This window comes from Stomoxys calcitrans, chromosome 1 (genome assembly GCF_963082655.1).
Source record: "Stomoxys calcitrans chromosome 1, idStoCalc2.1, whole genome shotgun sequence".
In the NCBI taxonomy this organism is placed as follows: domain Eukaryota; kingdom Metazoa; phylum Arthropoda; class Insecta; order Diptera; family Muscidae; genus Stomoxys; species Stomoxys calcitrans.
This window is the reverse complement of record NC_081552.1, coordinates 22,884,180-22,911,050: the sequence shown is the minus strand read 5'-3', so window position 1 is coordinate 22,911,050 and position 26,871 is coordinate 22,884,180. Positions and strand designations below refer to the sequence as shown.

General features: G+C 38.5%; 2 protein-coding genes across 5 annotated transcripts in view; one reads left to right on the top strand and one right to left on the bottom strand.

Annotated features, from left to right (window-relative positions):
* The window catches only part of LOC106094398 (transmembrane protein 64), a 101,277-nt gene extending 85,858 nt beyond the window's left edge, over positions 1-15,419 (top strand). For all 4 annotated transcript variants that reach the window (XM_059363666.1, XM_059363672.1, XM_059363669.1 and 1 more), the window contains exons 4-5: positions 442-603; positions 8,282-15,419. In XM_059363666.1, coding sequence (XP_059219649.1) covers positions 442-603; positions 8,282-8,398 — 279 coding nt within the window. In that variant the 3' untranslated portion in view covers positions 8,399-15,419. The remainder of the gene's footprint in view (positions 1-441; positions 604-8,281) is intronic.
* Positions 15,420-19,412: 3,993 nt separating this feature from the next.
* Positions 19,413-26,871, bottom strand: part of LOC106091501 (alanine--glyoxylate aminotransferase 2, mitochondrial) — a 38,012-nt gene continuing 30,553 nt past the window's right edge. Inside the window, exon 5 of the mRNA XM_013258036.2 lies at positions 19,413-19,581. Within this exon, the coding sequence (XP_013113490.2) occupies positions 19,450-19,581 (132 nt within the window). The 3' untranslated portion in view covers positions 19,413-19,449. The remainder of the gene's footprint in view (positions 19,582-26,871) is intronic.

Genomic DNA, 26,871 nt, shown 5'->3' with positions numbered 1-26,871 from the left:
CTATTGCAGAGTATAGGTTTAGCAAACAACAACAAAAGGCCGCGGCAGTCTTTGAAATCGAATGAGTCACTTATATCTTCCACCATCCACCTTATTTCCCTAAAACAATTACAAAAATATTAAACAAAAATCCCCTTTAGTGAGTATAAAAACTACAATATCAGCCAAGAAACTAGCCGTACTTAAAATAAACATTTTATAGTTCATTATATATTATTGACTGTTTTTGGCATTTATCACACCATAGCAGGGAGCGACCCTGGTAGCTCATAAATAAATATTTACATTTTAATTAATACATTATGTAAACGACACTATCCCTTGAAGACTTATAAGTACTAAAATATTACATGCCTAAATGTTCTAATTCATGTTGCCTTTATCTCCCTCTAACTCTCTCTCCCACCATCTCTCCCCTTTTTTTGTGTTGTCAATTTGCAGGTTAGCACCATTAACCCAAAAGTCTATCATACGGCAACATTTCTCGGTCTGCTGCCAGCTCAATTAATTAACGTTTATTTGGGTTCAACCCTAAGGTCAATGCATGAGGTCCTAAACAATCATGGGACAGCCATAACCGGTTACATTAGTTTCGGTGTTGAGGTAAGTGATTATCATCAAACAACAACAAAAACTAAGTGATAAACAGACATGAATATGTAAGTAGAATCACATGAAAAATAAAAACATACCGTTATGTACATACATATGTATGTATGCGTGCGTGTGATATGACAAGTACAGTAAAATTGAGTCATGTGCATGTGTTATAATAAAAATTGACAAATGATTGCTGCTAATTTGTAGCTATTAAGACACAGTGGTTAAGACAAGATATTTTGGTTTTTCTTCCAAAGAACAATATATGGTTTTTTTTTTTGCCCGACTTTCGTGAAAACGCTTAGGGATTTTGTAAGTAGCACGGAATTCCTAACTTAGATTTTCTTTTTCGAGGTTCCTTTTTATACCCTACACCACTACTGCGGTACAGGTTATTATAACTGAGTGCATTTGTTTATAACACCCAGAAAGAAGAGAGATAGACCTATTGATGCCGATCGACTCAGAATCACTTTCTGATTCGATTTACCTATATCTGTCTGTCTGTCCGTCCCTCTGTCTGTCCATGTTAACTTGTGAACAAAGTACAGGTTGCAATTTTCATCCGATCGTCTTCAAATTTAGCACATAATTTTTTTTTGTCGTAGAGACGAACCCTATTAAAATTGAAAAAAATCGGTTCAGATTTGGATAAAGCTCCCATATATATTTTCGTCCGATGTGCAGCAATAATACAATAAAATGGTTATTTGTTAACCGATTCTCTCGGAATTTGTCAGAAAAGATTTTCTCTTGGCTCTCAAACTTACTGGTGAATTTCATGGAAATCGGTTCAGATTTAGATATAGCCCTCATATATATATCGCCCGATTTTCACTCTTAGAGCCACTGCAATCGCATTTATTGGCCAATCTAGCCAAAATTTTGTATAACGCTTTTCTCGACGGCGACCACAATATTCAAGAAGTTTGGTCGAAATCGGTTCAGATTTAGGTATAGCTCTCATATATATATATATAACTATATATATATATATATATATATATATATATATATATATATATATATATATATATATATATATATATATATATATATATATATATATATATATATATATATATATATATATATATATATATATATTGGGTTGCCTAAAAAGTAATTGCGGATTTTTTAAAAGAAAGTAAATGCATTTTTAATAAAACTTAGAATGAACTTTAATCAAATATATAATTGCCATTTTGTTCGATAACCTTTTGCCATCTTCCTGGCAAATTTAGTATTCCACGCTCATAGAACTTCTGGCCTTTATCTGCAAAAAACTGAACCAAGTGCGATTTTATAGCCTCATCATTGCCGAAAGTTTTATCATTTAAGGAGTTCTGCAAAGATCGAAATAAATGGTAGTCTGATGGTGCAAGATCAGGGCTATATGGTGGATGTATCAAAAGTTCCCAGCCAAGCTCACTCAGTTTTTGGCGAGTGACCAAAGATGTGTGCGGTCTAGCGTTGTCCTGGTGGAATATGACACCTTTACCATTGACCAATTCTGGTCGCTTCTCCTTGATGGCTGTATTCAATTTGTCCAATTGTTGACCGTAAACATCCGAATTAATCGTTTGGTTCCTTGGAAGCAGCTCAAAATATTCCACACCCTTCCAATCCCACCAAACAGACAGCATAACCTTCTTTTGGTGGATATAAGCCTTTGAAGTGGTTTGAGCTGGTTCACCATGCTTGGACCATGATCGTTTTCGACTAACGTTGTTGTAAACAATCCATTTTTCATCTCCAGTTATGATTCGTTTTAAAAACGGATCGAATTCATTGCGTTTAAGGTGCATATCACAGGCGTTGATTCGGTTTGTTAAATGAATTTCTATGAATACATGTGGTACCCAAATATCAAGCTTTTTCACCAGTCCAAGACTTTTTATGTGATGAATATATATAATGAACGGTTGATTTTGGTATATTTAACTTCTCTCCCATCTCACGCTCAGTTACATGACGATCCACATACACATCTCGTATCTTTTTAGCAACTTGCTCCGCGTTTTTTCCTTTACGGAAATAATAAAGTAAAATATGACGAAAATGCTCCTTTGTGGGCTCCATAATAAAATTGACGCCAAACAAACAAATGTAAACCAAATTTCGCGCACTTTTTTTCTAAAGCAAGCTAAAAGTAACAGCTGATAACTGACAGAAGCAAGAATGCAATTATAGAGTCACAAGCCGTTGAAAAAATTTGTCAACGCCGACTATATGAAAAATCCGCAATTACTTTTTAGGCAACCCAATATTTCTTTTTAAATTTTTCAAAGTAGCGTTTGCTCTTGTTTCTATATAAAGAGCACGTTATGGGCAATTCATATCATCCGCTGCGCCTTCTTTTACTTTATATGGACCAAAATTATCCTTTGAATATTTATTTTCGACAATTAAAGAGCTTTTAGTGAAACACCATGCTACGCAAATAGTATATGTATATCTCTTGACTAACAGTATAGCAATGTAAGTGCCTTTATCCGAATTCCATATGATCTTTATTGGACCACGAATTCACTCGGAGGGTTTAATGCCATTAATCGGACATATTCTCATGATATCCGATTTAGGAGTGTTTTCGGGGGTGAGGTGGTTCCCTAGACAGTTGGCCCTGAATAAAATATCAGCATCGTGCTATTGTCTCCAATACCATTTATCTAAATCCCATATTTCCATTGGATTAAGTAGAGTTTATACGATTAGGCGTCCCCCAAACACTTGGCCCCAAAATTGGTTTTCAAATTAGTTTTCTAATCTGAAATACTTTTCATATTGGCATGGTCGGCAAATTTTACCCTTTGCGGGGGGGTTTTTGAGGAAACAGCGGTGCCCCAAATATATGCTCCCACATTTGGATACTCGTATTGTACTCCCAAATACCTTTATTTGAGCTCTTGTTTGTGCTCTATTTTGGGAAAGGGGTAGACGTCTAGAAAATTGGTCCCAAAAGTGGTTATCAGTTTCGTGCTCTACTCCCCAATACCTATCATTTGGGCCCCAAATTGACATGGTCGGTAAATATGCCCGATTTAGGGGTATTTTGGGGAGTGGGGTGGTTCCCCAAACACTATGCCCTGAAAGTATATCAGCATCGTGCTCTATTTTCATGTATCTATGTATCTATATAATTTATATTTTCATGTATCTATATAATTTATATTTTCATGTATCTATATAATTTTTTCATATAGTCGGCGTTGACAAATTTTTTCACAGCTTGTGACTCTGTAATTGCATTCTTTCTTCTGTCAGTTATCAGCTGTTACTTTTAGCTTGCTTTAGAAAAAAAGTGAAAAGAAAGTATATTTGATTAAAGTTCATTCTAAGTTTTATTAAAAAATGCATTTACTTTCTTTTAAAAAATCCGCAATTACTTTTTGGGCAACCCAATATGTATGGGCACCAAAAAATATCAATATCGAGCTCCACTGTCTTGAAGACCCAAATTGTCTTAGTGAGCAAATACGTCCTATTTGGGTTGTTGGGGTTGTTATGGTGGTGGGACGTCTCCTAGGCAGTTGGTCCCAAATGTTGATATCAGATTCGTGGTCTACACTCAAATACCTTACATTTGAGCCCCATAATTTCATAGTCTGCTTCGCTGCGCTTCCTTTTACACCATATGAATTATAACATTCTTTTCAATTACTCTTCTTTGCATTCACTAAGCTACGTACATATTTTGCGGCCATGTTTTTATAGAACTTTTAGACTATTGTAGAAGCTTGTCCCAGGGTAGGAGTGTTAAAAAAATAAAACCGAAAACAGTCAAAGGTTAGTTCCTTTTTTTTATTCAAAGGACAAACAACTTGGAAATCATATGGTCAACTTTGAACACACTCTCCTCTAACTCTCGCGCTCTTTTTCTTTGTTCGGGTTTGCTTTGCTATTCAAATAATTTCTTCCCCCCAATAGATGGCGCTGAATTTGTTGTTGGTGATGCTCGCTGTTTATTCCCATCACATTGTGTCACATTTTGTCTATTTTTGAATTCAATCGAATTTCCACATATGTCGGCCTATCTAATGTCACCGTTGCGCATGGGTGAGCATCTTAGGCTTACCCATGGCATAAATATCAGAAACAAGTAAAAGCGTGCTAAGTTCGGCCGGGCCGAATCTTATATACCCTCCACCATGGATCGCATTTGTCGAGTTCTTTCCCGGTACCTCTTTTTAGACAAACAAAGGATAAAAGAAAAGATTTGCTATGCAAATTGAATGTGTAAAATTTCAGCCAAATCGAATAAGAATTGCGTCCTTTAGGGGCTCAAGAAGTGAAATAGGGAAATCGGTTTATATGGGAGCTATGTCAGGCTGTAGACCGATACAGACCATATTTGAAACGTATGTTGAAGATCATGGGAGAGGCCGTTGTACAACATTTTAGCCAAATCGGATAATAATTACGTCCTCTTGAGGCTCAATAAGTCAAGCACCCAGATCGGTTTATATGTCAGCTATATCAGGTTACAGACCGATTTGAACCATACTTAGCATAGTAGTTGGAAGTCATAACGAAACACATGATGCAAAATTTCAGCCAAATTGGATAATAATTGCGCCCTTTAGAAGCTCAGGAAGTCATGATCCCAGATCGATTTATATGACACCTATATCAGGTTATGGATCAATTTAAACCATACTTAACACAGCTGTTGAAAGTTATAACGAAATACGTCATGCGAAATTTTAGCCAAATCGGATAGGATTTGCGTCTTCTAGAGGCTCAAGATGTCATGACCCTGACCGGTTTCTATGACATCTATATCAAGATATGTACCGATTTAAACCATGATTGGTGCAGTTTTTGCAAATCATAACAAAACACCTCATGCAATATTTCAGCCAAATCGGATAAGAATTGCGTCCTCTAGTGGCTTAAGACGTCAAGATCCCAGATCGGTTTGGGGTTGGACGACCCCTCGCATACTTCATCACAATTTTAATACCATATTCGTATACTATTCCCCAATACCTTTCATTTGATACCCATATTGTCCCTATCGCTCCACTTTTGATTTTAAGTGGTTTTTTTTGGGGTTACGGGGGAGGGGGTCCGCCCCTTCCAATATCTAAAAACTAAAAAGCCTTTTCCTCCTTGCTGACCATTTACGTAATCTACTCCCCAATACCTTTTATTCGAGTCCCATATTGTCATTATCGTCCAATAAACTTATTTTAGAGGGTTTTGGGGTCAGGGCGGCCCCCCAATTTTTAATATGAAATTCGTAGTCTACTCCTGAATACCTTTCATTTGAGTCCATATTGAGTCCCGATCGGTTCACTTTGTTTTGGGGTCGTATTTTTAGGGTAAAGGGGAGGGCCCGCCCCCAACCGATATCAACAAATTATATAGCCTATTGTTTCTTCCGGATCATTCCCCACAATCTGTGAAAATTTAAAGAAGTCGGTCCAGCCGTTTTTGAGTCTATACGGAACAAACAAATATACAAACCCATCCGACCAAACCCTTAAAGTTGAAAGTAAATCCTACCAAATTTGGTAGAAAAAGCCTAAAACGGCAACACTGATTAAGATGTCAGATCTATGTTTGCATTCTCTATGTTGTTATCTTCTTTCGCGCATATTCTCTGCTCATGTACGCACACGCACACACATTTCAATGGTTGTTGTACAAATGACACCACCTTCAATTGTTTCGCAATGCGTATGTGCAGGCGAAAAATTGAATTCGACATACACAAACCGAAAAAGATTCGATTTCGAGCGATTCCTTTTTCTTCGTCAACAGCGAAAATTACAAAAAAATCAAAGTGTCGTCCACACTTGAAACCATTGCGGCATAATTTTTGATTGTTTTATTGGTTTCAGTGGTTCGTTTTTCTTTATTTATTTGAAAAAAAGTATATAAAAATGAGAAAACAAGTGCAGATGAAGAAACGTGTTTTGGTATGGAAACAAAAACATTTGATTGCTGTCAAATTTCGCTCGCAAAACAATTATTAATTAGGGTTGGTTATTCTATTCTGCTTTCGGAATAGTCACTGAAACATACAAAAATGATGCCGCCAATGGTTTTAAGTGTGGACACTTTGATTTTTTTTTGTCATTTTCTTCACTATAAGCAGAGTACTTTTCCGCCTATTTGAAGCCAACGTTTCGCCGTCGTTTTTTTTTTTTTTTGACAGCTGGAGTTTGACAGCATTCAGCTTGAAAGGCAGAACAGAATACTCATCTTTCAAGAAGTTTTATTTGACAGATTCCCTTTATAGAACTGTCAAATAAACCTGTTTTAGTGCTGCTTTAGTTTTTGTAAATGCCAGTGTTATTTTCTATATATTATACCCTCCACCATAGGATGGGGGGTATACTTATTTCGCCATTCCGTTTGTAACACCTCGAAATAGTATATATTGGGTTGCCCAAAAAGTAATTGTGGATTTTTCATATAGTCGGCGTTGACAAATTTTTTCACAGCTTGTGACTCTGTAATTGCATTCTTTCTTGTGTCAGTTATCAGCTGTTACTTTTAGCTTGGTTTAGAAAAAAAGTGTAAAAAAAGTATACTTGATTAAAGTTTATTCTAAGTTTTATTAAAAAGGCATTTACTTTCTTTTAAAAAATTCGCAATTACTTTTTGGGCAACCCAATATATTCTTGTCATGACATTTTAAGTCGATCTAGCCATGTCCGTCTGTCTGTCGAAAGCACGCTTACTTTCGAAAGAGTAAAGCTAGCCGCTTGAAATTTTGCACAAATACTATTTATTAGTGTGGTCGGTTGGGTCCATGTTTTGATATAGCTGCCATATAAACCGATCTTGGATCTCGAGTTCTTGTGGCGCTAGAGAGCACAGTTCTCATCCGATTTGGCTGAAATTTTGTATGAGGTGTTTTGTTATGGCTTCCAACAACTGTGTTAAGTATGGCGCAAATCGGTATATAAACTTATATAGCTGTCACATAAACCGATCTGGGATATTGACTTCTTGAACCTCTAGAGGGCGAAATTCTAATCCGATTTGGCAGAAATTTTTTACAATGGCTTCTCCCATGCGTGTTCAATATGGTGTGACTCGACCTATAGCTTGATGCAGCTCCAACATAAACCGATCTCCCGATTTTGCTTCTTGCGCCCCTATAAGGCTTATTCTTATCCGAATGCACCGAAATATTACACAATGACTTCTACCATGTTCAGCATTGAATTCATTTATGGTCCGAATCGGACTATAATTTGATATAATTCGAATAGCATAACAGTTCTTAGTTATTATTCTTTGTTGTTCCTAAAAAGAGATACTGCGCAAAGAACTCGATAAACGCGATCCATGGTGGAGGGTATATATTGGGTTGCCCAAAAAGTAATTGCGGATTTTTTAAAGGAAAGTAAATGCATTTTTAATAAAACTTAGAATGAACTTTAATCAAAAATACTTTTTTACACTTTTTTTTTCTAAAGCAAGCTAAAAGTCACAGCTGATAACTGACAGAAGAAAGAATGCAATTACAGAGTCACAAGCTGTGAAAAAATTTGTCAACGCCAGCTATATGAAAAATCCGCAATTACTTTTTGGGCAACCCAATAAGATTCAGCCCGGCCGAACTTAGCACGCTCTTATTTGTTTTTAAACTTTAGCGATTTTCTATACTTTGTACTCATTAACCTTAATCATTTATCTCGGTTTTTACTTACCATTGCAGGTTATCTGTGGCATTGCCTTAATGTTTTGGGTGGTGCAAAAGGCACGCAAGGAGTTATCCGAGACGCTATTAACTGACATTGGCAACGATGGAAAACTAATCGATATACAAGTGTAGCGCAAGACTGCTCTATTGTTGTTATATTATTTGAAAATAATATTGTAACATTTTGGTGTGTTAAAATCATAAAAGAAGAAACAAAAACTTAAAAAAATTATTATACATTTTATCAGTGAAGCAAAAACAATTAAAAAACAAAAAGCAAATGTATACACGTTTCAGAAATATTTTTTAATTATTTTAAAATTTCTTCTTGAATATTTTTTTTTTTTTTATATAAAAGAAAAACGCATTTATATTTTTAATTTGGTTGCTTTCGCCAAAAATATAAAAACAGTAACCTAAACAAACATGACATAGAATTTTTTACAAAAAAAAAAAAAATAAAAGTGAATAAAGATATTAATAAATTAAAAAATATGTACTAAATATTAACAAAGCCAAGAATATTGTACATAATTTATTAAGTATGATATTATCATTAAAGAAATTTTATATTTTTTTAAATGTTGTTATATAATTTTTAAATTTTGAAGAATATTTTTGTTTAATATTTTCTAAGGTTTGAACGATTCCAAGTCAAAATATTTGGTTATGTGCTCATTTTTTTAAGTCTCAAAAAGGTTACAAGGTTGAAAAAAAAAACAACAACTGAAAATTAACTTATTATAGGTTTATTTTATTAAAAAATTTAGTTGTTTATTTGTTGTAAATGAAAAAAAAAACAAAAACCTTAATCCTATTAGCACTGAAACTAAATTGATTTGAAGGAGCAACTATGAATGTTTTCCGTGTTGTTGTTGTAGCCACATGTCTATATGTGGAGGTGGCGATCCTCGTCAGTACTTATGCAAGACCCGGTGCCGCCCTGCCTTTCACTGAGACTCTCCGCTCGATACCGCTGATAGTCCGGGACAGCAATTGAAGCTACTCCGTATGGAGCATTCCACTATCCGCAACCTATGGACGCGCCCGGCAGCTTAGCTTCTCGTGGTAACAATGAACACCACACTGATCGGAGCTCAAAGTTCCAGTCTGTGTGGTGCTCATAGTTTTCCCATGCCAAAATTGGTGTTTATACCAAGAAAATAAAATTAATCAGGTAAAAGGGTGGCCGAATCCTATATGCCCTCCACCATGGATCGCATTTGTCTAGTGCTTTGAATGACTTTTTGAAACAGAAAAACGAAAGTCATAGAAAACGACCTCCAAAATTTCAGGCAAATCGAGTAATAATTGCGCCCTCCAGAGGCTCAAAAAGTCAAATTGTGAGATCGGTTAATATGGCAGCTATGTCAGATTATATACCGATTTAGACCATATTTGGAACAGTTGTTGGAAGTCATACCAATATAACATATGGAAAATTTCAACCATATTGGATAAGAATTGCGCCCTCTAGAAACCCAAGAAGTCTAATCGGGAGATCGGTTCATATGGCGGCTATATCAGGATATGGACCGATTTAGACCATACTTGACACAGTTGTTGGAAATCAAAATAAAACACTTCATGCAAAATCAATCATCCAAATCGGATAGTAATTGCGCTCTCTAGAAGCTCAAGAAGTCTAATTGGGAGATCGGTTTTTATGGCGGCCATATTAGGTTATGGACTGATTTGAATCATACTTAGCACAGTGGTTGGAAGTCATAACGAAATACGTCTTGCAAAATTTCAGCTAAACCGGAAAAGACTAGCGCCCTCTAGAATCTCAAAAAGTCAAGACCCGAGATCGGCTTATATGGCAGCTATATCAGGTTATGGACCCATTTAAACCATACTTAACACAGTTTTTGGAAGTCATAACGAAACATGTTATGCAAAGTTTCGGCCAAATCGAATAGAAATTGCGCCTTCTAGAGGATTACGAAATCAAATCGGGTGATCGGTTTATATGGCGGCCATATCAGGTTATGGAATGATTTAGACCATATTTAGCACATATGTTGGGAGTCATACCAAAACACTTCGTGCAAAAATTCAGCCAAATCGGATTAGAATTGCGCCCTCTAGAAGCTTCAAAAGTCAAGACCCAATGTTGGTTTATATGACAGCTATATCAGGTTATTAACCGATTTAGACCATATTTGGCACAGTTGTTGAAAGTCATAACAAAACACTACGTGTAAAATATCAGCCAAATTGAATGGGAGAACTGCGCCCTCTAGAAGCTCAAGAAGAAAACACCCAAGATCGGTTTATGTGGCAGTTAAATCAAAACATGGACCGATATGGCCCATTTGCAAACCCAACTGACCTACACTAATAAGAAGTATTTGTGCAAAATTTCAAGCGCCTAGCTTTATTCCTTCGAAAGTTAGGGTACTTTCGACACACGGACGGACTGACATGGCTAGATCGGCTTCGATCATGAATATATGTACTTTATGGGGTCTTCGACGCATATACTTTATGGGGTCTTAGACGCAATCGGCAGAATAAATATCAGTTGGTATATCGAAATTTGACAAGGTATATGCTGAAGGCATTAACGTAGAACTTGTTAATCTTATAGGATTTGATGACTTAACCGTAAAGAAGTATCAAAATGTACAAGGTATAGGTAGAGGTTTCAACCTCTTTTGAGCTTAAAAAACCTTCAAGGGGTCCATAATAAAATTTGAAGTAGTATTTCTAATGCATTTTGTTGTTGTTGTAGCCACATTGCATGTGGAGGTCAAACTTCTAACGATGAGTAACTTGTTCCGGTCCATAGGACCGATTGCTGCTGAGCGCCAAGATGAAATGGGACGTTAAAAACCACTCTTCCGCATGACGTGGCAGAAAACTTCTGCTTTTCCATTATAAAATCAATTGATCTGCCCATATCTACAAGCTAAAGAAATTCAATAGTTTTAAGTAACAGGCCAACGTCGTCATAAGGAGGCATAATATCGAAGTTGTCATATCGGACATGCTAACCACTGCGTTACGGTGGCCTCTATGCCATGTATAGAAGTCATGTAAAAACCTTTTTTCTAAAGAGGTGTCGCACTGCAGCACGCTGTTCGGACTCGGCTATAAGAAGGAGGTCGCTAATGATATGTGAGAAGTTTGCCCCTGCTCCTTAATGGAATGTGTGAATCTGTATTATTGTTCTTTGTTCGGGTGACTGCTATGCTAACCTCATTCTAACTAGGCGGTGTATATTCTCTACCAACAGCTGGGGGAAAAATTGCATACTATCTTAGCTGGTAATCCACAGACTTCAGCTGCCTATTATTTTCGGTCGATTTACTGATACGCTGACCTCTTTCTTTCTAGGTGATGTACATTCTATACCAGCAGCTGGAAAAGGCTCCTCCTGTCTTGTTATCCTTCAGACAGGTTATTGCTGCGCTCATTGTTATTAGAAGGCGAGCATATTCGACCATTTGGGAAAAAAATTTCATTCTACTTCAGTTGATGACCCTTCAGCTCCTGCCACCTTATTGCTTATTGTTCTTCCACCGAACTGCGTGTCAGTGTACATTCTCTACCAGCAGCAGGAAAAATCAGGATTATAATTTTGTTGCTAAGCCATCGCTTCCTGTTACCTTATTATTCTTCTAACTGCTACGCTGACCTCATTCTGTCTAGGTGGTGTACATTCTGTAGCAGCAGTTGTGAAAAATACACACTTTCTCTATAGCCAGACATATGTATCAGAATCATCGGTATGATGTTTAATTCTTTGTTCAATTCATGATTTCTTTCCGACTTCTGAAAATCCCGAGTTGCTCGCACTTTCATCTTTCCATGTCTCTTTTATTTCTGCTTAATGGAAGTTTATCATCTCTCCTTAACTCGCGATACCACAACGCCGTTGATATGTTGCTACTGACTGCTGGGCTGTTCTTTATGCCATAAGAATGCTACGTACCGAGAGATTATTGTATCGGCCCTAGAAAAACGTAAAACAGAAACAGAAGACAAAGTAAATAAGATAGGAATACACCATAGTAAGGTGCAAAACAGCAGAAACGATAGAAGAGGAAAAATCGCACAAGATAGAAAAGTAGAGAACCCTGCGGACCAGTGATAAACCCTTTAACTCCAGAATGATAAGAGGCATAAGTGCCTGAAGGGAATACAGGCATGAAATGAGGTAGTGACATGAGGTAGTGACACAAAAGGTGTTTGGCCTTCTCTAACTCCTCTTCGTTATCGCGCAGCCTGCAGAAGTTTACCCTTCCCCGTATGCAGCGACACCTCAAAGACCTCCCGGCAAGAGATAACTGTGAGCACCACACAGGCTGGAACCTTTAGCTCTAATCTGTATGGTGTTCATTGCTGTCACGAGAAGCTTAGCTGCGAGCTACCGGGCGTCCATGAGTTGTGGATAGCTACCTACGTAGCTACTGGAACGTATGGAGCATTCCCAGCGATCGGTCCTTTGGACCGGAACGAGCTTGCTCACCTACAGGAGCTTGACGAGTATCTCCACCTCCACATGAAAATGTGGCTGACGTTGCAGTGATCATTTTGGACTCCTATCATCAGTCCGAGGCTATGGTTCCTCATCCCTAGCGATGTCTTACTGCGCGAAATACACGTTCTTTACCGCCCTAAAACCCAAAGCACCAGCGTACGCTTTGTTCACGCTCTCATCGTAGAAGTCATCCAACGTACCATGAAGCTTTTGCACGAGAAAGCTGATTGATTCCATAGCACGATTTATGCCAATCAGCGATCCATTCTTGGCCAGTTCGTCGGCCGCTTTGCTTCCCCCCAAACCTTGATGGCCCGGGACGCAACAGAGCCTAACAATCGTTGCCATGGTTCCAAGAAGCTCTTTGGATCTTCTAACCAATCTCGATCTAACACGCCTGACTGCCCACTTGTTAGTCTGATTAGGTCGTCGTTCCCGCATCGACATTGTCTGCAGCGCCTAAAAGAGGCTTCGCTAGTAGTCCGACTTCCTTAATCCAAGGAATTTAATCAAAACCCCTGCCTCACTGTCCCCGTCCAATGTAGACTCATCCGTTTATACGTAGGGGTCCGGAAAGAGCGATGTTCCTCCAGCCTAGAGTTCTCTTTTAGGGAAAACAATGTCACACTCGTTAACAAAGTAGGACTGCAAATTTGTCCATGAACATTCCATTAAGGAACAGGGGCACAGAATAGAAAAACGCTCCAAGTTTGAGAAGCGTCCTGACGCCCACAGCCTGAGGTTGATCTTAGTGGCCACACACGCAACATACTGGTGCAAAGGCGGCCTAGGCTCGTACATGACATCTAGCGCCTCTCTCAGGGAACTGGAGATCTATGTCTACGCGGTATCCTATACATTCTCGAACATCCCTAGGAGCGCACAGTTGCCCAGAGCTCGAAACCACACCAGATATCCTTAGGCGAGTATCGGCTAAACCATCGCCGCAAACATTCAAAGCAACGCTCTTGGCACAAATACCCAATTCTTTTCTATGGAAATGCGACAGTAGTATGTAGAGCACAAACCTTTTTCATTTTTATCTCGACGTTTCTTCCCCAGCTTAGTCCCAGGTCAAGAATCATGGCATGGCTGGGCGTTCGGAGAAAGCGACAGCTCCTTCCAAAACAGGTCCCTTGAAAATACCCAGCTTAAGGTGGAGTGAGTAATTCAGGTGGAGTCAAAAACGCATTAAAAATGCAACTCTGCAAACAAATCCCAGAAAAGCAACTTTGACGCCTAAAAATACTACTTCACGTATGGCAAAACAAAATAACGCTTGAGTTCAAACGTCAAAGTTAAAAATTGTTTAACTTTTGCGCTTACTTTTGAGGGATTTGTTTGCAAAGTTGCATTTTTAATGCGCGCGCATAGCATGTAACTCCACCTTTACACAACAAAGACACGCATGCATTTGACGGACGAAGTTAAATAACTGTTTAACTCGTTAAACATATGATTTGGTATTTAAGAGTAGAGTACGAAAGGTATTTAAGAGTAGAGTACGAACTTGGCATAAAAATGTCACCCTTAGTGTCAGGGGGTCCATCACGCCAAAAACACCACCCAACAGGACACTTTTACCGCTTTGGGCATTATGGGAATCAAATGAGAGGTATTTAAAAGTACAGCACAAACTTGGCATAAAAATGTCACCTTTATTGTCGGGGGGCTCCCCACCCCCAAAAACTCCAACCAACAGGACACTTTTTGGCAATATGGGTATCAAATAAAAGGTGTTTAAAGTAGAATACAAATCTGACATAAAAATGTATTCTTTGGTGTCTGAGGGGCCTCCCCACCACCCAAAATCCCCCAGCAGGACATATTTACCGAGATGGATATCAAATGAAAGGTATTTAAAAGTATAGTAAAAAGCTTATATACCGATTCATTCCTTGATGTTTGAGGCGGCTCCCAACCTACAAAAACCCCTCAACAGGACATATTTATCGATTGGGATAATATGGATATCAAATGAAAGGTGTTTGGAAGTTGAGTACACAGATGTTATAAGAATTTTGTCCAAGGTCTCTACGGAGCCTCTTCAACCCCAAAACGGGCATGAATGTGCAACGTTACAAAATGAGTATAAAACAAGTAAAAAGGCGTTAAGTTCGGCCGGGCCGAACTTTGGATACCCACCACCTCGGGTATATAAACCACCTTTCATCCGGGCCGAACTTTGGATACCCACCACCTCGGGTATATAAACCACCTTTCATCAAAATTCGGTGAAAATTTCATACCTTATACTCATATACCTCATACCGATCTGAACTATATACGACACGGATGTCGAAAAGCCGAACATAAGAAACTGTGTCAAATTTCAGTTAAATCGAATTATAAATGCGCCTTTTATGGGGCCAAGACTTTAAATAGAGATATCGGTCTACATGGCAGCTATATCCAAATCTGGACCGATTTGGGCCAAGTTGCATAAACATGTCGAAGAGCCTAACACTAAGCACTGTCCCAAATTTCGGCGAAATCGGACAATAAATGCCTATTTAATGGGCCCTAAACCTTAAATACAGAGATCGGTCTATATGGCAGCTATATTCAAATCTGGACCGATCTGGGCAAAATTGAAGAAGGACGTCGTAGAGCCTAACCAAACTCACTGTCTCAAATTTCAGCGACATCGGACAATAAATGCGTCTTTTATGGCCCCAAAACCTAAAACCTAGATATCGGTCTATATGGCAGCTATATCCAAATCTGGACCGATCTGTGCGATATTGCAGAAGTATGTCAAGAGGCTTAACTTAACTCACTGTTCCAAATTTTGGCGACATCGGGCAATAAATGAGCATTTTATGGGCCCAAAACCATAAATCAAGAAATCGGTCTATATGGCAGCTATATCCAAATTTGAACCGATCTGGACCAAATTGAAGAAATATGTCAAAGGGCCTAACACATCTCACTGTCCCAAATTTCAGCAAAATCGGATAATGAATGTGGCTATTATGGGCCTTACACCATAAATCGGAGGATCGATCTATATGGCAGCTATATCCAAATCTGGACCGATCTGAGCCAAATTAACGAAGGATGTCGATGGGTCTTACACAATTCACTGCCCCGAATTTCATCAAAATCGGATAATAAATGTGGCTTTTGTGGGCCTAAGACCCTAAATCGGAGGATCGGTCTATATGGCAGCTATATCCAAATCTGAACCGATCTGGACCAAATTAAAGAAATATGTCAAAGGGCCTAAGACAACTCACTGTCCCAAATTTCAGCGAAATCGGACCATAAATGTGGCTTTTGTGGGCCTAAGACCCTAAATCAAGAAATCGGTCTATATGGCAGCTATATCCAAATTTGAACCGATCTGGACCAAATTGAAAAAATATGTCAAAGGGCCTAAGACAACTCACTGTCCCAAATTTCAGCGAAATCGGACCATAAATGTGGCTTTTATGGGCCTTAGACCCTAAATCGGAAGATCGGTCTATATGGCAGCTATATCCAAATCTGGACCGATCTGAGCCATATTAACAAAGGATGTCGAAGGGCCTAACACAACTCACTGTCCTAAATTTCAACAAAATCGGATAATAAATGTGGCTTTTATGGGCCTAAGACCCTAAATCGGCGGATCGGTCTATATGGGGGCTATATCAAGATATGGTCCGATATAGCCCATCTTCGAACTTAACCTGCTTATGGACAAAAAAAGAATCTGTGCAAAATTTCAGCTCAATATCTCTATTTTTAAAGACTGTAGCGTGATTTCAACAGACAGACGGACAGACGGACGGACATGGCTAGATCGTCTTAGATTTTTACGCTGATCAAGAATATATATACTTTATAGGGTCGGAAATGGATATTTCGATGTGTTGCAAACGGAATGACAAAATGAATATACCCCCATCCTTCGGTGGTGGGTATAATGAAAGGTCTTTGAGAGTTGACTACAAATCTGAAATACACATTTGGGACAGAGTCTGGGACTGGCCCACCACCTAATCCTGAATCATTTTATCAAATCCAATGTTGATAAAAGGATTCAAGTATCTGGTTCACATGCTGCCGTTCAGCCGGACATGTAGATCTCGCCATTAAAGGACTCAAATAAATTGTCTTTTGGGTCTTAGGGCCGGAAGCACCGACCCTCTCCCCCCAATAAAAACAACACCAAACTGTCATGTAAGACGACCGAGAATATTGTATTCAAATGAAAGGATGTGTCAGAGAGTAATTGTGAGGGCAATTAGTGTGGATCGGAACGAGACCCCTAGCCCTGAATATCTTGATTGCCACCTTCAAAATGCTTGACATTATGGGACTCAAACAAAATCGTATTCTATCACAATGCTGATATTATTTCAGGGTTCGCCGCCTAAACTCCCTTCAACCCGATCATATTTGTCTACTATGGCCATAAGGGGCTCAAATAATAGGTATTTGATAGTAGAAAACGAATTTGTTATCCAATTTTGAGGCCAAGTGTTTGGGGCTACTCTCACCCCATAAAATCCCCCTAAACCAATTGCAATTGCGGCTCAAATAAGAAGAATTTAACAGCAGAGCACGATGCTGATATTTTTTCAGGGCCAAGTGCGTGGATGTCCGTCCGCCCTACATACCTCTCAAGTTGGACATATTTGTTGGTTATGGCAAAAAGGGGCTCAAATCCGATATCTGTTTTATGGCCAACATTTTTCAGGGAAGACTCATCTTATAAACTCCCCCAGAACCACATATATATATCGACTATAACAAAATGTAGCACAAATGTGGTTTTTGGGAGTAGAGTAGGAATCTGATATCAACTTTCGGGACAAAGGCTAGGGCTACTCCAATCCACCACCTAAACCAAGAGAATGAAGTAGATCAAACATCCAAACTTTAATGGGCGGATCCTCCTCTAACCCTATTTTCAAAAACGCCAGATTTCGGTTGGTGGTTAGTTTGTTTATAATAACTCAAAAACAAAAATTTCGTATACTTATTTAAGGTGGGAATTGTAGGGCGCTCGCCCCACCTCCAAAGCCCGCCAAATGGAAATTTAAACCAATAATAACAATATTAGGCCCAAATCAAAAGTATTTGAGACTAGACCACGATTCTGATGCATGGGGGTACACCTAACCCCATATAAGGCTCAAATAAAAGGTTTTTGGGCGTAGAGCACCAATATGATATCTACATTGGGGTGAAATATCTGAAAGGGCGTACCAGCACACCTAAACAGGACTTATTTCCTGAGCTCCGTTTAAATAAGGAAGTGAAATAAGGCACAGCGGAACGGGCCCTGTCCAGCTAGTAGTCTATAAAATCGATCAATTCTTTTATTGAACTAATTTTAAGCAACATTTTAAAAATGACATAACTAAGCAGATTTTTAGAAAGTCGCATGGTATATAACTCTTCCCAAAGAACGCATTTGAGTGTAAACATGCGCATAAGTGATGTGCGTGGTATGTAACTCTAACTTAAGCTGAGTATTATGTTCAGCTTTTCAGGTGGAATGCTGTCAAACTCCATATAAAGAAACGTCGGCGAAACGCTGGAGGAAAATAGGCGGAAAAGTAGTACTCTGTTTATAGTGGGGAAAATGGCAAAAATAAATTTTAGTGGCAACGCTTGACATCATTGTCGTCATCATTTTGGGTTTTTCAATGGTTCGTTTTTTCTTTTTGTTGTTTTATTTATTTGCGAAACGGAGACAATAAGTGCAGAAAAAAAGTCTTTTGGTATGAAAATAAAAATAAACCATAACTGTCAAATTCCGCTCGCGGAACAATTAAAGTTTTCCGCGACTATTCCGAAAGCAGAATAGAATAGCAACCCCTAAGGTTCTAACTTATGTTCTTCCTTAATTAGTCATTACAAAATAATCGTTCAAACCGCAAATCACTTAAATGTACCCTCTCCTAGAAACTATTGGGTTGCCCAAAAACTAATTGCGGATTTTTTAAAAGAAAGTAAATGCATTTTTAATAAAACTTGGAATGAACTTTAATCAAATAAACTTTTTTTACACTTTTTTTCTAAAGCAAGCTAAAAGTAACAGCTGATAACTGACAGAAGAAAGAATGCAATAACAGAGTCACAAGCTGTGAAAAAATTTGTCAACGCCGACTATATGAAAAATCCGCAATTACTTTTTGGGCAACCAATATTTGTAGACTGTTTTATGGTTTCTACTCACTATAACTCTTCAAAATTTCCTGTTTTGTTGTACACCACTCTAAACACTTCTTTTCCTAAGCACGTTTCTCTTCTTAAAGAAAAGAACCACAAATCTCTAAAAAACAAAAAAAAAACACAAGCTGTGCCTCTATATAAACAAAATTACACCATTTCTTACTTAAAAAAAAAAATAACACAAAAATCAACCAACCAAAAACAGACAAACTAAACTGAAATCTTGAAATAATAAAAAAGCCTAAGCCCCTTATATTTGGAAAAGAAAAGGCTCCTTATTATTTTTTTTTTTTTTTTTTTTTTTGAAATAAGCTTACATTTTAAAAGTACACCGAGTATTTCAAGGTATACCCAAACATACATACAGTTATGTATCTAAGAATGAACTGAGGAATGTTAAAATAATGTGAATTGTTGAAAATAATATAAAAATGGAATAAAATATATTTAAAAAAGAATATATAAAACTAATCTACACACTCTATTTAAAAACTATATATATAAAACAAAAATAGAAAGCGTTTTATTTGTGTTCATGTTTTCTCCAATCTCTGGGCTTTTTTAAATAGTGGTTGGCAAAAATACTTTCCAGAACTTGAATTGTAAAATCCACATCGATTTTCTGCACACAAAGCGAGGGTTTCAGGCACATAACCTGTTGAAAAATAAAAGAAAAAAATCATTAGCTTGGTGGGTAATTGGGTTTGGCATTATAGTGTCCAAAACTTTTCGTTTATATCCAAAAAACCCCCTCCAAAATTATTTTGTCTAATGAAAAAAATGCAAATTAAATTTATTCTAAACAAAAAATTTCAGTAAAATTTTTAAAAATGACAAAATTTCATATCTTATATGTAACAAGTAAGAGCGTGCTGAATTCGGCCGGGCCGAATCTTATATACCCTCAGCCATGGATCGCATTTGTCGAGTTCTATGCGCGGTATATCAAGTTATAGTCCGATTCGGATCATAAACAAATGCTGAACATTGTACAAGTCATTGTGTAATATTTCAGTTCATTCGGATAAGAATTGCGCCTTGTAGGGGCTCAAGAAGCAAAATCGGGAAATCGGTTTATATGGGAGCTGTATCAAGCTATTGATCGATTCAGACCATATTAGGCACGTATGTTGAAGGTCTTGAAAGAAGCCGTTGTACAAAATTTCTTCCAAATCGAATACAAATTGCACCCTCTAGAGGTTCAAGAAGTCAAAATCCCAGATCGGTTTATATGGCAGCTACATCAGGTTATGTACCGATTTGAGCCATACTTACCACTCATGCTAAATTTCAGCCAAATCGGATGAGAATTGCGCTCTCTATTGGCTCAAGAAGTCAAGATCCAAGATCGGTTTATATGACAGCTATATCAAAGCATGGACCGATTTGGCCCATTTACAATCCCAATCGACCTACGCTCATAAAAAGTATTTGTGCAAAATTTCAAGTGCCTAGCTTTATTCCTTCGAAAGATAGCGTGCTTTCGACAGACGGATGGACGGACGGACATGTACGATAAAGGGTATATATACTTTATGGGGTCTCAGATGCATATTTCAGGGTGTTACAAACAGAATGACGAAATTAGTATACCCCCATCCTATGGTGGAGGGTATAAAAATCAATTTGTGTTTGTTTGTTTGTTTGTGTGTTCCTTATAGACTCAGAAACGGCTGAACCGATTTTCTTGAAATATTCACAGATGGTGCATAATGATCCCGTGGTGAAAATAGGGTTCTAACTTTTTTGATATCTGAAGGGGGGCCGAACCCTCCCCCTTACTCTAATTTTCGGAAACGCCAGATCTTCTAAAATGGCTGGTGTGATTTTTTTGAGAAATTTCGTGTAATCTCTTATAGTAAACTAAAATCAAAAATTTGGTATCCGAATTTCGGATGGGGTACCTAGGGGGGCCGCCCCACCCCCAAAACTTACCAAATATATATATATAGACAATATGGGACTCAAATGAAAGGTGTTTAAGATTAGGAAACGTATCTGATATCCAATTGCCGGACTAAGTGGTTGGGGGGACCACCCCAACCCCCAAAACACTCCTAAATCGGACATATTTACCGACCATGGCAATATGGGACACGCAAACCGGGAAGACCAAAAGCCCGACGGAAAGATCAAGTTGTGGGAGACACCTCGAAACTTGGTGTCAGAGATTTTAGAATGAGCGCAGAAGATCGAGGCGCTTGGAATGCTATTCTACGTTCGTCTAGTGGAACAAATATTCTGTCATAGCCAATTAAAGTAAAGTAAGACAATATGGGACTCAAATGAAAGGTATTTGCGAGTAAAATACGAATCTGATATTCAAATATGAAACCAAGTTTCTGAGGTCTACCCCTTCCCTAAAACACCCCCCAAACAGCACTTATTTAGTGACCATGGCAATATGGGGCTTTAATAAAAGGTATTTGAGTGTAGAATACGAATCTTATATCCAAATATGAGACCTTTCCCCACAAACGTCCCCCAAAGGGGACACATTTACGACCATAGGTATACGGGGCTCAAATGAAAGGTCTTTGGGAGTAAAGCACGAATCTGATATCAATATTCGGGAAAAGTAACAATGGGGCCACCCCACCCCCACAACACCACCCAAATAGTAAGTATTTTCTGACCATTGCAATATGAGGCTCAATTAAGAGGGTTTTTAAAGTGGAATCGAATCCGTCGTCGTTTTCTAAATGAGCTTAGAAAACGAATTTGATATCCAATTTTGAGGGCACTGACAATATGGGGTTCAAATAAATGATATATAGATATATGAGAATAGAGCACGTTGCTGATATATTTTGCAGGCTTAGTGTTTGGGCGACCACCCTAATCCCCAAAACACCTTTAAATCGGCCATATATACCGACCATGTCAATGTAAGCTGCACATTATAAACAAAAAGGTATTGGAGGGTAGAGCAAGAATTGATACCCACTTTCGGGACCAATTTTCTGGGGGTCAACCGTTTTCCCAAAATATGGGCTACAAATAAATCATATATAGATATACGAGAATAGAACACGTTGCTGATATATTTTCCGGGCTTAGTGTTTGGGGGACCACGCCAATCCCCAAAACACCCCTAAATCGGCCATATTTACTGACCATGTCAATGTGGAGATTAAATAAAAGGTATTGGAGGGTAGAGTTAGAATTGTTACCCACTTTCGGGACCAATTTTCTGGGGGTCAACTTCCAAAATACCCCACAAGCAGCAATTTTTTAGTGACCATCGCAAAATGGGGCTCAAATAAAGGTATTTGGGAGTAGAATACGAATTTGATATCCAAATTTAGGACCATGTATTTTGGGAATCACCCCTTTCCCAAAATACCCCGCAAAGGGTAACAAGTAAAAAGGCGTTAAGTTCGGCCGGGCCGAACTTTGGATACCCACCACCTCGGGAATATATGTAAACCACCTTTCATCAAAATTCGGTGAAAATTTCATACCTTATGTCCCATATCAGTTATATCAAAATATGTTCGGATTTGGACCAAATACTAAAAGTACACTAGCTATATCTATAAACAGGAGTCCGATATATATTTTCAGGGCCAAGACACTGAGTGGCCGCTCCATCCCCCAAAACGGACATGTTTACCGACTAAAGTAATATTGTTCTCAAACGAAAGATATTTGAGATTAAGCACGAATTTGATATCAACAATCGGGACCAACTGTCTAGGGAACGTCTCATACCCATAACTACCCCCAAATAGAACGTGTTTGCAGACAATGACAATTTAAGGCTCAAAGGGAAAGATATTTGAGATTAGAAAACGATATTTTCTCAGGGCTTTGTATCTGAGGAACAACCCTATCCCCCAAAACACCCCTAAATTAGACCTACATATTTACCAGCCATGACAATATGGCCCTCAAAGGAAAGATATTTAGGAGTAGAGCACGATTCCGATATCAACATTCGGGAAAAGTGTTTATATATAGGGCCACCCCATTCCCATTCCCATATGGGGCTCAAATAAAAGGTATTTTAGAGTAGAACATGAATCTGATACATATTTTAGAGTCAATGGGTGGATTTGATACCCAATTTCGGGACCAGGTTTCTGGGGGCCCACACGGCCCTCTAAATCCACCAACCAACACCTAGGAGGCCTTCTCACTGCCAAAATCTCCATGAGAATGTCGAGCTCAATTAAAGTCCATTAGGAATGTAGTACTTCTAATATTCAAACTTAAATAACCTTAAACCCTTCGGGCGAATTAATAGACCAATACAGATCTTACTGGATTCATATAATCAAGTGACATATATATCATTTGTGTAGCATGGTATTTCAATCAAATCTCTTTAATTGGTTCCAGCGGAACGGGCCGGGTTCAGCTATATAAAACAAGTAAAAGCGTGCTAAGTTCGGCCGGGCCGAATCTTATATACCCTCCACCATGGATCGCATTTGTCGAGTATTTTTCCCGGCATCTCTTCTTAGGCAAAACAGGATATATGAAAAGTTTGCTCTGCTATTAAAGCGATATCAAGATATGGTCCGTCTTGGACCACAATTAAATTATATGTTGTAGACCTGTGTAAAATGTCAGCCAATGCGAATAAGAATTGCGCCCATTGGGGGCTCACGAAGTAAAATAGAGAAAACGATTTATATGGGATTTGTATCGGGCTATAGACCGATTCAGACCATAATAAACACGTATGCTTATGGTCATGAGAGGATCCGTCATTCAAAATTTCAGGCAAATCGGATAATAATTGCGACCTCTAGAGGCACAAGAAGTCAAGATCCCAGATCGGTTTATATGGCAGCTATATCGGGTTATGAACCAATTTGAACCTTATTTGACACAGTTGTTGAGAGTAAGAATAAAATACGTCATGCAAAATTTCAGCCAAATCGGATAAGAATTGTGCCCTCTAGAAGCTCAGGAAGTCAAGTCCCTAGATCTGTTTATATAACAGCCATATCAGGTTACGAACCGATTTGAACCATACTTGGCACAGTTTTTGGATATCATAACAAAATACTTCGTGCAAAAATTCATTCAAATCGGATAAGAATTGCGCCCTCTAGAGGCTCAAGAAGTCAAGAACCAAGATCGGTTTATATGACAGCTATATCAGGTTATGGACCGATTTGAACCATACTTGGCACAGTTGTAAGATATCATAACAAAACACGTCGTGCAAAATTTCATTGCAATCGGATAAGAATTGGGCACTCTAGAGGCTCAAGAATTCAAGACCCAAGAAAGCTGTGGAACCACAGCAGCAGCTGCTTCACTAGCTGTTGCTGTCGAGTTCCGTGCTTCGCCGCTGGCGCACACTTTGAGTCAAGTCCAACTAGATGACCCTCCAGTATAGGGCTTTTCGGGTCCCTGTCGGTGCCATCCTCTCCTGCTTGATTATGGCAGGGGGATTTTCAGTCTCCCGCAATCCGCCAGACTAGCGATGTGGTGGATAGTTTCTCAAGCAAGTGTTCACCAACAACTGCTGAGTCGTCTCCTGATTCCCCAACTCCACCGCTTCTATAGACCTTCAGTTTCAACTTCTTGAATCTGTAGGACACAACCCTTTCAGACTTGTTGAGGTCTGCGAGGCAGCCTGAGTTTAGTACGAATACTGCATGTCTCCGGTCACCATCAGCCTCATCCAAGATTGGGATTAAATTCTCTTAATCTTCCAAATATCGATTCAGGATCTAAGGGTATGCTTGGTATCCAAGCATGCGCTATTGGTCGAGAAGGAATACCTTTCTTCTTGACTATATCTGGTGCTGCACCTCGCCAGATCTCACCAATCTTTTTTAGCGCACAACGATCCATTTCAAGTGAGCGTTGATCCCCGAAGACAATTAGTCTGTGTCCGCCTCGATACCAGTCACAAACTGGAGGAGACCCAGTAAATTCCGCAAGGACATCAGCCCATTGACTATTCCATTCCAATTATTCCTAGGTATGCAGCCCTGTTCTTTTCAATTGTCGGCAATTGCCATCTCCAAACTGTCCCCAGCGACATTAGCAAAGGTTCTTGGACCCATCTTACTGTTGTTCGCCCTAGTTCTTTTAGGCATGGGATGCCCTCCAGGTGACCGCAGCCTTTGCGGTGCAATTTCCGAATCTAGACTTGCAGTCTTTGGGGTAGCCTGTGCAGAAAATTACCGAGCCCAAATTAGGGAGTCTTTCTCCCTATTAGTGAGAGTCTTTGCATCATTGAGTTGTTGGAGTCTTTGCAGTCCATTGTACCCCTACTCCCGTGCTGTAGATCTGCCGCTCTATTGGACACAGACGCAGATCATCAACCGCCTTATGGATACCTCTATCGCAGCTATCCTTGAGTGACTTAATTTTTTCTTCCAAAAATAATGACCTATTACGAGTTACAGGAAAATTCTTGCGGAGCGAAATAACGGTTCAAACAAGTATCCGCCTTTAAGGAACATTTCACTGAAATTTCGCCTTTAGGGAAATTTCACTGACATTTTATCTTTAGAGAAAATTTCGTTGAAAATTAGTGTTAGGGAAAATTTCAGCGAAATTTTGTATTTTAAGAAAATTAACCGACATTTTGGCTTAGAGAAAATTTTTCTGATATTTGTCTTTAAAGAGAATTTCACCGAAATTTTGTCTTTAGAGAAAAATTCACGGAAATTTTATCTTTGGAAAAATTTCGCCGAAATTTTGTCTTGTGGAAAATTTTAACGAAAATTTGTTTTTAGAGAAAATTTCACAAAAACTTTGTGTTTGTGAAATATTTTTTTTTTTCTGTTTAGGGAATATTTGACCAAAATTTTGTTTTTAGGGAAAATTTTGGTAATATTCTCTGATGGTTTTTACTGACACTTCTCATCGAATTCCGGCTGAATTATGGGCATACATTTGGGGAAATTCTGAGCGGAAATAAGAGCTAACGTGCAGAATTCTAAACGAGCTCCGAAATGAACTCTTATTGAATTCAGATGCATTTTCCGACGTGTCGTATCGAATTCTGTCCGATTTTGGAAATAACGTAACTTTTATAAAACAAGTAAAAGCGTGCTAAGTTCGGCCGTGCCGAATCTGATATACCCTCCACCATAGATTGCATTGGTCGAGCTCTTTTCCCGATATTTCTTTTTAGGCAAACAAAGGATAAAAGAAAAGAATTGAAGCTATATCAAATTTTCGTCCGATTCGCACTATAATTGAATTAAATGTTGGTGACCTTTGTATAAAATTTCAGCCAATTCGAGAAGAAATTGCGCCCTTTTTGGGCTTAAGAAATAAAATAGAGAGATCAGTTTATATGGCGATTGCATCAGGCTATAGACCGATTCGGACCATATTTAACACGTATATGTAATGTGAACAGCCGTTGTACAAAATTTCAGCCAAATCGGATAATTGTTACGCCCTCTGGAGGCTCAAAAAGTCAAGACCCCAGATCGTTTTAAATGATCGATTTGAACCATATTTGGCACAGTTGCTAGAAGTCATAACATATCATGTCATACGAAATTTCAGTCAAATCGGATAAGAATTGCGCCCTCTAGCGGTTCAAGAAGTCAGGAAGTCAAGATTCAAGATCGGTTTATATGACAGCTATATCAGGTAATGATCCGATTTCAACCATACTTAGCACAGTTGTTGGAAGTCATAACATGTCGTGCAAAATTTCAGTCAAATCAGATGGGAATTGAGCCCTCTCGACGCTCAATAAGTCAAGACCACAGATGGCTTGTATGACAGCGATATGAGGTTATGAACCGATTTCAACCATACTCAGCACAGTTGTTGAAAGTCATAATAAAACACCTCATGCGAAATTGCAGCCAAATCGGATAAGAATTGTGCCCCCTATTGGGTTGCCCAAAAAGTAATTGCGGATTTTTTAAAAGAAAGTAAATGCATTTTTAATAAAACTTAGAATGAACTTTAATCAAATATACTTTTTATACACTTTTTTTCTAAAGCA